The sequence below is a fragment of the Ctenopharyngodon idella genome, chromosome 2, assembly GCF_019924925.1.
Source record: "Ctenopharyngodon idella isolate HZGC_01 chromosome 2, HZGC01, whole genome shotgun sequence".
In the NCBI taxonomy this organism is placed as follows: Eukaryota; Metazoa; Chordata; class Actinopteri; order Cypriniformes; family Xenocyprididae; genus Ctenopharyngodon; species Ctenopharyngodon idella.
In genome coordinates, this window is record NC_067221.1 from 20084596 (window position 1) to 20097645 (window position 13050).

At 37.6% G+C, this 13050-nt stretch overlaps 1 protein-coding gene across 1 annotated transcript; it reads right to left on the minus strand.

The window, feature by feature from the left end:
• Positions 1-498: 498 nt before the first annotated feature.
• On the minus strand, positions 499-12837 carry kdsr (3-ketodihydrosphingosine reductase). Its single transcript, XM_051865667.1, has 10 exons — positions 12380-12837; positions 11295-11384; positions 10726-10782; positions 10564-10629; positions 10315-10410; positions 7424-7615; positions 7244-7327; positions 6869-6952; positions 5981-6082; positions 499-2510 (listed from the first exon to the last, which is right to left on the minus strand). The coding sequence occupies exons 1-10, from the start codon at positions 12566-12568 to the stop codon at positions 2391-2393; spliced, it is 1080 nt and encodes a 359-aa protein (XP_051721627.1). The 5' UTR covers positions 12569-12837; the 3' UTR covers positions 499-2390.
• Positions 12838-13050: the final 213 nt, after the last annotated feature.

Sequence of the window (13050 nt, forward strand, 5' to 3'; positions counted from 1 at the left end):
ACCTCCAATGGACTGCAACACAATTACCACTTTCAAGGCCCAGAAAGGTAGTAAAGACATCGTTAAAATAGTCCATGAGACTACAGTGGTTCAACCTTAATGTTATGAAGTGATGAGAATTATTTTTGTGCGCAAAACAAACAAAAATAATGACTTTATTCAACATTTTCTTCTATTCCATGTCAGTCTCCTACGCTGTTGACATAGTAAACACAGTGCAGCGCTTCTGGGTTCTACGTCAGAAGGCCAGCTAATTATTGGCCGACTCCTAAGTCAGCATCACGTGCATGCGTCGTGGTGCTCATGTGTACAGCGTCAGCCAATACTGAGCTGGCGTTTGTACATAAACACGGAAGTGCTGCACTGTGCTTACTACTTCAACAGCATGGGAGACTGACATGGAATAGAAGAAATTGTTGAATAAAGTTATTATTCTTGTTTGTTTTTTGCACACAAAATGTATTCTCGTCACTTTATAACATTAAGGTTGAACCACTGTAGTCACATGGACTATTTTAACAATGTCTTTACTACCTTTCTGGGCCTTGAAAGTGATATTAACGTTGCAGTCTATCAGAGGCCAGAAAGCTCACGGATTTCATCAAAAATATCTTAATTTGTGTTCTGAAGATGAACAAAGGTCTTACAGGTGTGGAACGACATGAGGGTGAGTAATTAATAACAGAAATTTCATTTTTGGGTGAACCCTTTAAATTTAAGTCTATTTCTCTGCTTCAGAAGATTTTAAAAGTCATATGGACCACTTTTACAGTCCTTTTTGTTCATTTTTGCAGCCCCCATTCATTTTCACTGTATGGAGAGGAGCAGCATGAACATTCCACTAAACTTCTCCTTTTGTGTTCTACGGATGACAGAAAGTCGTACAGGTTTTGAACACCATGAGGGTGAGTAAATAATGAGAGAAAGTTCGTTTTTGGGTGAACTATCACTTTAAATCGACTCCTTTCTGTTTCTTTCAGGCATTCAAGAGATAAACATCCGCTCGTATAACTGTAGGGTGTGATCACATCACATGCTCCCCGTTTGCTTGTGACAGTGAGGAAGGCAAATATTACAACAGCATGAGTAAGTGTCATTTTCTCTCTAGCTATTGTGTTGTCAGTAAGGTACGACATAGAATAGGTGCAACAAGAAGGGGCCAGTTTGGAAGGCCTAAATCAGGAAACACAGTTTATATGCTAGAACCATCCAGTTTACGTTACAACAGAGCAGAGCACGAGGAGATTCACTTCACTTGTGGAAGCCATATTGCTTGTTTTGGTGTACAAATCAGATCAAGCTTCACAACATCTACAGTATTTGAAATGCCTGCGTGAACACTCAATGTACTCTTGATACATTTATTCATCTTCAATACTAGAGTTCTGGGGTTGTGGACATCAAACCACTTGGATCGCTGACATCTGACTACGATTATTCAAACATGAGCTGCTTCATATGTAGGCTTTTGCTCTGGTTACACCTGATCCATTTGGATCTCCAGCTCCACCTGTTGGCAGAAAGGTGTAGTGACTCGAGCCAGCGAGCCATTAACCATCGCAATGGCTTATCATGACCCATCCTTCAGTTCAGTGAACTCTTAGAAGCCCCTGAGGTCACCTAAATGCATGCGTACAAGCAGACAAATATAATACACACACGCACACACACTTATAAGGTAAACATTTCCTTCAGAAACCCCCACACAGAGCAAAGAAGATAAGGCAGAGTGGCAGACTCAGGCTGTTTCATCCGAAAACACAGACGTCCTGTGTCCATACCTTACAACTATGAAATCTAAAAGCAGGAAGATACGGTGTTTGACTACGAACATCACAGACCAGTCAGAAGAACATAGGACAGCTTGTCACCTCATAAGGAAGCGAAGTTGGAGTTCTTGAGCTATACAGTTTTTTTTCGTGCCTGTACAGTGTACAGTAACATCTCATTAACATGAATAAAAGCTGACTGAATTTTAATTCTACTGTTGAAATAATATTATGTCAACAGGCTAGCTAGAACAAGAACTCAGATGTGGCGTTCGTGTATGCAAGAACACGGGCCTGTTTGAGAATGACCACAAACCTTCTGAAACATGAGAATGTAGTAGAGGCAGTGAGAGCCAAAGAGTAAGTAACTTAAATGCAAATAAACTTGTTTTTGTTTTGTTTTTTTAAGAGACTGAAATATTGATGTAGCATGCACTGGAATGATTGGGCCCTGAATGATGCATCATTAAAGATGGACACCTATTACAGACACCTATTTTGTCAGCGTAGACCTCTTCTACCCACTTAAACGTCTTCCAGGCTGGGTTTGTGCGTGCTGTGAAGGTGTATGGGTGAATGTAGTGGTGGTGATGGAGGTGGATAGTGGTGGGAATGCTGGTGCTACTCCCTCTTGTCAGCTGCTTTGGACTGTTCTCTCTGGATCATGCAGCGGCGGACGATGCTGTCAAAACTGCCCAGGTAGAAGAGAGCGATGGTGCGGAACAGTCCCATGGTCACAATCTAGACAGGGTGACATAGTATTACCATTTTAACATATCACAGAAAATAAATCACTGTGTATCCATCCATCTATCCATCCATCCATCCATCCATATCTGTCTATCCATCTATCCATCGATCTACCTATATCTATCCATCTACCTACCCATCCATCCACCCACCCATCCATCCATATACTGTATCTATCCATCTATCAGATATACAGTCAAACCAAAAATTATTCAGACATTAATATTTTTGATATATTTTTATTAGTGGGTGCAAGACACTATAGTTCATTTATGTAAGTGAGGACAGCAAAATAAAGTAAACTGTGACATATTATACCCAACAATTCTTCATACAGTGGACTACCAGTAAAACTGATAAAAATTTGGAACCAAAAATTATTCAGACACTTTGACCTGACCATTTTGCTTAAGTGTTATCTGACATAATTAAGATGAATTTTATCTGACACAGTTTAACTCTGAGATCTTGTCATATTTTATTACCATTTTTTTTAAACTATAGTGAATAAACTGTATTAATGAATGAAATGTTCAAGGTGTCTGAATAAATTGTAAAATAAATTGTGACTGTATATTGCCTATATATCCATCCATCTACACTCTTAAAAATAAATGGTCCAAAAGGGTGTTTTGCAGTGATGCCATAGAAGAACCATTTTTGGTTCCCCAAAAAACCTTTCAGTAAACAGTTCTTAAAAGGACCATGTTTTTCTCACTGTGAAATTTTTTTAATAATCTAAAAAAAAAAAAAAAAACTTTTTTCCACTATAAATAACCTTTTGTGGATTGGAAAGTTTCCATGGATGTTAAAAGGTTCTTAATGCCAATCAATGCCAATAAAGAATCTTTATTTTTTTATCCATTTACCTACATATCGATCCATCTCTCTGTCCGTCTCTCTGTCCATCTATCTATCTGTCGCCCATCTATCTATCCATCCGTCCATCCATCCATCCAGGAGTGCACCGATACTAGTATTGGTATCAGGCCAGATACTGCACTTGTGTACTCATACTCGTACTCATAAAAATGCTCAGATACCAAAAACTGATAACACGCAGCATGTGTACAGTATAGTGTTTGTGTCCAGACAAAGAAACACAGAACAGAGATATGGAGATATAAAAGATTCAAGATGTCTACGAGGTAAATGTATCTAATTAATAGAATATTTAGCATAAATTCAATATTTACATCTGCATACCTGCCTAGCACGCTCTGATAAGTGAAGCAAACTAAGTGGATTGAGCGTGCAGCAGCACAGACAAGCACATGTCCCTTTCTCACAGACATCGCTGAAAAGTTTGTAGTTTAGTCGGATACATCAAAAGTAAAGAAAGTAAAACGATGCACCTATTACTAACGTTATTTGATAGTAAGGAGAGAGAGCACTTCTGTTGCACGTGCTTGATTGCTGATCGCTCGCTCCCGAGATTGTTACGTGATTTATTTATAATGTGGTTCCCTAAATTATTACAGGAAAACATCATGTGATTACTGTGGCGCTGCACTGGAGAGGCTCTAAATCTGTACCATAAATGAAATACAATAGAATGAACAGTGAACAGAACAGTAACAGAAGCTTGTACAATAATTTTAACAGGCATAATTAATCATGAAAATAACTGAAGGAAACTATTTGCTATCTATTTGCTAAACAAATTAAGCCAACTAATATGACTCATACTCTTTTGGTTTCTCTACCCAATTTTTTTTTTTTTTTTTTTTAAATGTTATTTAAAAATAATTATAATTAAAATTATATTTAAATGATTTAAACAATATAATAATTTGTTTAAATGATTATATTTAAATATTGTATCTAAATTATATTTTAAAGGATACAAATGCAATGAATTTAGGTATCTGTATAGAGTACCAAAAATGAAGGTATTCTGGAAAAAGTGGTATCAGTGTATCCCTCCCTCCATCCCTCCATCCCTCCATCCAAGCTATTTTTAAAATAGATTTTGTACATTTGTTATTAGGTTACATATACATAGATTACAGTATCCAGACTGGGTAGTTGCCATGACATCAAACAGCTGAAGTGATTCAGAAACTACACAATAATTGTCAACAAGGTATAAAGGAACAGAAGAATAGTAATAAAAGCTTTGACACTGTGATACCACTGATAATTCAGACACTGAATCCACAGAGTTTTTTCACATATTTTTGGAGAAAATCTGCTTAATTGAATTTAAAAACGGTTCTGCACTCTTAATGAAAACATAAATTAGCCAAAATATTTATCGAAGAATGTGATGTGATAATCTGAAGAAGTTCTGCATACACAAACTCATTCTGCACTTACTGATAATTGATAATAATCTGATTCTGTTTTACTTAGAGAAAAATCTGTTACTATATCTTATATCATATTCTTATATTCTTCAAAGAAATTTATAAAAATGTAGTCTGGCTGACCTTACAAGTTTATTCCTCTGATTTTACCAGTTTTGAGTCAGGGAAGAGCTGAGCAAAAGTCAAGAGGCTCATTAAAATCTTCAAAGGGAATATCTAAGACCGTGACTGACTCAAATAGCCCAACGAAGGCTGAATGCAAACAAGATGTTACTAAGATACAAAGGTGAAGCAGTATGATGAAAAGGATATGATGCAGAAATAATTATTAAGCAAAAAAGGAGTCGTTATCCCATATCAATCTCCCAGGGTATTGTCAATTAATCAAATACGATGACACTGTTGCACTAGAGTCAGAATCTTATGGCTCGTTTCCAGTTCAGTACAGTTCAGTATGGTACGCAATTTTTTCCGTTTCCATTGTCAGAAGTTGTGAATGGTACCTTAATTCCGACCCATACTGTACCACTTTTTTGGGACCCTTATAGACCTTATGCGCCAGAGAAACAAGTATGCCGCCATCTTTATAATATTGTCTTTGAACTTCCGTTTTTGTGGTAGCTCTGTATATTTCTATGGCATCGCTGTCAAAGAATAACTAGCTGTTGAAGTGGATTTACTTGTTGTAGAGTTAATGAAAGTTATCATGAGCATTGTAATGTTTAAAGCGGCTGTCTTAACAAATGTCAGTAGAACGGGAAGGTTTTAAAACGAGTAGTTCATTCATAAATATGTAAGATAGCTGTGGAAATACAAACCGGAAGTCAAAAGTCAAGGAGCACAGCGCTGAAAAGAGGCAGGGCTACATAAGGTCTATAGTACTGGTACCAAAAAGGTGGAGCAACACTCACTGCAGAAACACTGATTGGTTGAAAGAGAATCGTCACTTACTGTCACTTTCTTCTTCACGCGAGATTGAAGTTGAGCGCTACTTTCCGGCATACAACACGCCTATCAAGTAAGGGTACTGTTGACGGTGGAAACGCAAGCCGGATCAGGGTTTACCGTCCCGAATCGTACTGTACTGGACTGAACTAAACCGTACCGCTTGGTGGAAACGAGCCATTAGTGTTTTGTGATAATGGGCCGTACCTGTTGCAGCCCCTCAGTGATGGAGGTAACAGGTGACATCCCACAGGTCAGTGCTGACAGCATGTAGCCATCAGGACCAAATGAGCTGGTGAAATTTCCCTGCTGTGAATGTACAAAAACAAGAAAGGGCATTTAGGGTATTTGAAAGAATAGTTAAAGGGGTGGTTGATTATGATTTCACTTTTTTAACTTTAGTTAGTGTGTAATGTTGCTATTTGAGCATAAACAACATCTGCAAAGTTACGACGCTCAAAGTTCAATGCAAAGGGAGATATTTTCTTTTACAGAAATCGCTTTTTAAGGACTATAACAAACAGCTGGTAGGGACTACAACAAGCTTCTTCCCGGGTTGGTGACATCACAAACCCCAAAATTTACATAAACCCTGTCCCCAGGAACACGCAACAAATGGGGCAAGGCCATGTTGGGCTGCTTTAGAGAAGAGGAAGAGTTGTTGTAGTAGAGAGTTGCTGCCATGCCGTCATTTTACACCAGACTGCTTCACAAACGAGGGTCAATTCAACACTGGATTTGCACAAAAGATTAACATGACGACACATGCTAGTCAATGAGTTGAATCAACTCCACAGCAGCTACATAAATTTGTCCTCTAACCATTCAGAAATGTCCAGATGCATTCTAAAAATTGTAGAAAGTAGAAGTCAGAAGAAAGTAAGTCATACAGGTTTGGACCGACATGATAGTGAGTAAGTAATTTGGATGAACTAAACCTTTAAAGAAGAATTTTATTGTGCTTAAGAACAAATAGACGGAGTGCAAAACAAAAGGCAGGGGTCTCAAGGCACGTTAATAAAAGCTAGTAGTCGACTAGTCGATTGTTGGAGGAGTAGTTGACTACCCCCTAGTAGCTGACCAATCCCTACTTACCACAGCATCCTTCACTGCAATTTTTGCCACTTGCTCAGGCTGACAGACTCCAGACGTCTCTGAAATTAACTTGGTCTCCAGAGGCTGCCGTTGAGAGAGAGAAAACCAGATGAATAAAACAAAGGCAGGACAAAATCATGTTTTGCCCAGCATTACTTTGTGTAGGGAGAAATAGCCACCTAATATTAGCACTCAATATATTTTTTTTTAAAATCCAGGAACAAAGATCCAACTATGTAATAGAGCAGAGACTTAGAGACTTAGAAATCCTTCATTTTTAAATATTCTATTAATATTAATGCTCTATTCTAATATTCTAAGTATTTAATATTCAGAGACTAATTCTATTCAGGAAAAAAACATCTATTATCTCACCTTATTCTTATTCTCTTCTGCAAAACCTGGTGTGTCCGTGTCTGGGGGATACGCCACTGTAACATAGATATTATAGGGCTTCATCTAAGAAAGATCAGGAGGAGAGAATAAATCAAAATTAAAGTGTCAGTAAACTGCTATGTGGTAGATACTGAGCGAGCATCATGTATACATACACACCTCCATCTGCAAGGCCTCAGCCAGACCACGCAGGGCGAATTTGGATGGCGAATAGGCCGTGTAGCCAAAGAGGCCAATCTGCCCTCCCTGTGACGACACAAACATGATGCGGCCCATCCGCCTTTCCTTCATAGTGGTGATCACTGCCCGGGTGGGGTAAACGCTGCCCAGATAGTTCACCTCCATCAATTTCTGTTAAAGGCACAATATGTACGATTTTTGGATTAAAATATCCAAAAACCACTAGAAAAATGTTACATATTTCATTGAGTTGTGTACTTGCATTATCCCAAATGTTTCAACAATGTTTAAATCCACAGAAATCCACAATTTTAACCAGTGTAATGGCTTGTGTCATTGTGTCGAATATCAATGACGTAACTTGCTCATTACCCTTTGATTTCCCCTTTTACTTTCATAGAACCATGGAAACACGCTTCAGTATATTATGTGATGCTTTAATATATTATGTGTTTTATTAGACATGTGAGCAACTGTTTGGATACCTTTATCGACAGAAAACTAATCATTGTTATATAGCTCAACACAGTTAGTCTTATTGTTTGAATTTCATTTTTTTTGATTTCCCACATGTTTTTACCATGCTTCAAAGACAACACTATTATACAACACTACTATAAGTGGCTAACATAGCATAATCAAAAAGAGCTTTATTTGTAGTAATAGTAGTACAGCATTTTATCTGCCAAACAATATATTTTAAAATTAATTGCATGCCATTTAGCAACACAAGTCATCCAGTGTTTATCCGTATGATATTCTAATAACGATCTAGCTTACTGCAATGTGCAACAAGTGTCTCATACCAGCCACCGAGCGAACGCACAGAGTAACGTTAACATAACTTTCAACAAACTCAAATGTATTTTTAGTATGATTGTTTTGACCAAGTAAAACAGCGCTGCATTATCCCACAATTTTAATTTATCAAATAAAGTGACCTGAATGAGTAGTAATTCAGCACTTGCAGCTATTTCAATAGAATGAAATAAAATAATGTGAATTTAAGTGATCAAACATAACTGTAACAAAGTTCAAGTTCAGGGAAGGAGGAGGAGGGGGGAACTGGCAAACGTTAAACGTAACTTTAATCATAAAATAAACATAAACAACAACAAAAGAGCGTCAAAGGCCGACTGCGGCATATAAAACAGCAATGTAAAATGTCCCAGGCTCTCTGCCCCACCCTGCTTCATACCACAGTAATGTTAATAAAACTTTAATACATTAGCTCATCCATGAACATGATTTCTGCCTGAGTACCGTCGGATTGCTTTCCATTGGCTGTGGAGGTGAAGACACTCATTCACAGCATCATCAAGCTTCGCCTTTGTTATTGTTACGTTATTGTTTTCAATAATCGACCTCTAGCGGCGAAACTTACATACTGTGCCTTTATAGTAAAGCACACACTTCACTTTTGGAACAGATGTCTTGCCATCACAGTGCTAGAGGATTAAGGGTGGTTGCCAAATGGTATCAATGTGGTTGCTTAAGTTTTTTTTTGTTTGTTTTTTTTTTTTGAGTGTTTTTAGCATGTTGCTGTGGGATTGTTAGGGTATTCTGAGTGGTTTCTATTTTCTTCGCTTGGGGTAAAAAGATGTTTGAAGTACCGTTTCAGCAGTATACGGTAGGTGAACATCCCAGCGCTGCCCACTCTGCTGAGAGCGGCATTTAGATGTATATATGTAAATAAGTGCTGTGCGCTTTCCTCTCAATAACAAAATAAACACACAACAAACATGACAGCGGAGAGAAAACAGAAGTTCAGAAAGCATCTGATCATAGCCATGTGAATATGTTTGCACCAGCTCTACAGTTTGCCACTCCAGTGAAGTCACTTTATTTATAGCACTTTAAACAATAAAATGCTTTAATGCAGCTTTACAGTATTAAACATGAAAAAAAAACAGTGTCAGTGTCTCTTTCAATTAGAATTACAAAATCAATTTCTACTCTGAAGCAGGTCTCCAGTGTGTTCTTGTTTTTACTTGCAGACATCTGACTTCGACAGACTGAACAGAAGAAATGAATAAGGAGGCGATGCAGAGCCACACCTACTACCTATTACGTGATTGGCACAGACTAACGCTGCCTTCATGAGCTACTGGAATTATCGTAAATACGAGTTTCCAAGTTAAAAATTTGACATGAACACCCTCTAAAGTCATATTTACCACTGGGAAGCTCAGAGATAATTTCGATACCCAAGTTCCCGAGTGGGGCAGGCCATAAACTTTAAACATGGCGGAGGGGAGAACAATTGCTGCTGTGACTGATATTCTTTATTAGTTTTTTCCACAACAGCTACACGACCTTGTCTTGTCATTAAAGTAGTGTATATTTACATATGTGAATAATCATTTGAAGCATATTGTATGTTTTATACACAGCAAGAATAGCCAGAATCGGCAGCAAGCTGACTATTTAGATAGCACAGTGAATGTTTATATGGTTTTCAATGAATGGGACGCTAAATATCATTTTGACTTTAATAAGATTTTTCCAATAAACAGGCAAGAATATACCTAGTGTCCTCTGTGATTCCTGTTCTTTCAGACAACAAAGCACTTGAATGCGATGAGTTCGTAATCAGGACTTCGGAAGTGGGAAGTAGGAAATTTCCAATAGCACGTGAAGGCAGCATATTAGTAGTTCAAAGGTGTTTACCAGCCAGACTTTTCTGAAAAGTTCGCTTTGAGAAGCCATTTTGAACTCCAGAAACAAACTCAAAAACAAACTTCATTTTGGCCTGATTTTGTTCAAAATTATGTCACACCAGTTCATTCTTCAATTTCGCTTGAAGTATATCAGGGCCTTTACTAGCCCAATTTAAAAATGCCCACCGAGTGTCTATGATATGCTCTTACCTTGAAGCGGTCAACTTCCACTTCCTCAAACTTCCCAGATATAGACGTCCCTGCACAATTCACCAGCATGTCCACAGGACCCAGCTTCTCTTGAGCCTGGATATCATATGAAAACACGCAACAGTCAGTAACCATAGCTAACCATCTGAAGAGTTTATGTTTGAAAACAATGAACAGAATAAATGCTGACATAGAATAATTTGCGAACAGTTAGAACAATTTATAAATTGGTAAACAGAATAAACATACTTGTTTTATGACACTCTCCACTTGGCTGTAGTCTTTCGACACATCAACAGAAATGCAAAGCACCACCTAGGGGTGATCATAACAATACATAACAATGTTAATCCCATTTAGGATTTCTGAGTTGATTATAAGTGCAATGTCCAAAAATGAATAAATACATACCTGCTTATCATTTATGGCACACTTTTCCACTTCTTTCTTGGCTTGAACCAGCTTGCGCTGTAGGGAAACATGTACATAATAGTAAATACACATACATCAAAAAGTTTGGGGTTAATAAGGTTTTGTTTAAAGAAATGAATACTTTTATTCAGCATGGATAATTTACAAAAAGATTTCTATTCTAAATGCTTTTTTTTTTTTTTACTTTCTATTCAAATTTATCATGGTTTCCACAAATATATTAAGCAGCACAACTGTTTTCAACATTGATAATAATAATAAACGTTTCTTAAGCATCAAATAATCATATTAGAATGATTTCTGAAGGATCATGTGACACTGAAGACTGGAGTGATGATGCTGAAAATTCAGCTTTGCCTTCGCAGGAATGAATTACATATTCAAATAGAAACAATTTAAAATATTTCACAATATTACTGTTTTTAAATGTATTTTTGTTCAAATAAATGCAGCCTTAGCAAGCATAAGAGATTGGCGACCCCAAACTTTTGAACAGTTGTGTATGCAGTCACTGACAGATGATATACAGTGACGTGCACGTGACAGACCTCATCTCGTGCCACCAGAGTGATGAAGGCACCATGTTTGTAGCATTCCATGGCGATACACTTCCCAATCCCACTGCTGCCTCCGGTCACCTGATGCACAGCATATTCAGAGTAGACTTATTACAAACCATGCAAGTCATAGTTCACATAATTTATTAAAATATGCAGCTTTGAGAGATAATATAAACAAATTCACTAGGCAAAAGCACCAGAAAATCCAACAAATAAAAAAATACACTGCAGGTGCCACAAATGTGCATCTGTTCTCAAACACATATATATTGATACACATATATATACATATATATTGATTTTACACAATGTATAAGACAGATCTACTGTTATCTCTTAGAATAGTGTTATTTATCTGGGAACTGGATGATTTTACTCATGGATTAAACTCTTTGATTTTAACAAGCATTTGGAGAACACGAATGAGAAAAATCGAATAAAGGCTGCTGACAAAAAGTGTGTGATGATCAAAAATAAGCCTTTTATAAACAAAGCTTTGCAAATTATCTTAGGAAATCATAAAACAGATAAAAATGGACTATTTGTAAAGAGCTCAACATGCTGTTCATTTACAACTAGATAAGTCTGAGCTCTTGATAAACTATGAACCTTAGCAAATGCGAAAACATGCAGTGCCCGCTTGAAAAGGTCCATTGCTCCGTAACAGATGGTTGCATAACCAGTACAAGAATGAATCTATTTGGCCTCCAGTGAAAAATGACCTGAAGTCATAACAAACAGTTTCACCAACTGATGACACAAGTAAGTCAAATGCCCATTTGCATTCGTCCACTGAGTATAATGGCAGTGACATGTGACATATAATGAAGAATTTTCAGAGATCACTGCTACACTAGGTTCCAGATTCTCTAGTATCAGTGCATATAAACACTTTATGAATACGCAGCAACAATTAATGTTTAATGAAATTACATTATTATGCTTTTGCAATATATTGAAAACATAACGTATTGACAACCACCATACAATATTTGTTTTGTTTTTTTATTTAGTTGCTTCCGATATTATAAGATCTGTGTGCTGTTATTTATAATAGAATTATATGAACTTACCACCACATGGGCCCCGTTCAGTTTGAGAGGTTTGGGGCTTATTAACGGGGATATCATGTACAGCAGCAGCACGAAGGCCACGATGAAAGCAGCCACTACCAGGAGCATAATGAAAGGCAGAAGCAGCCACCAGGAGTTAAAGGTGAGCCAGTGTGAGAGCGCGGAGCCGAAAGCCACCTCAGAGGACATGGGTCAACCTGATGCTGCTGACGTTAGCTCACAAGCTAAATGTCCAATTCCAGGCACTCCCCTGTCTCGCGGACAGAAGATAACAGGCCTTCAGACGAGCTGTTTATCGGCTTATATTATCTGGTAATGTGCTAGAGGCTTGTGCGGTAGATAAAATACTAAATTAAAGTCGTAAAACCTCAAAAGCTAACTCTTTCCTTTCACTACATGAACCAAAACACAGAATCTATGCACTTTGAACGGGATACTGCGCTTGGACGATGGAATTATGGGAGTTGTAGTTTTTTAAACCACCGCTTACCCCCGCGTAGTGCAGAAAATAGACTACAAGTTCCAAAGTTCAACATTCTTTCCACAGCAGGAATACTGCCAAACTGTCACTTTAACGTAAAAGATAACTGAAATGTTCTTAGTTCTAGAAGCCGTTTCAATGTCTTAGCCAAACGCACACCCTCTCTCCAAAAAACAGACACTGACAGCAT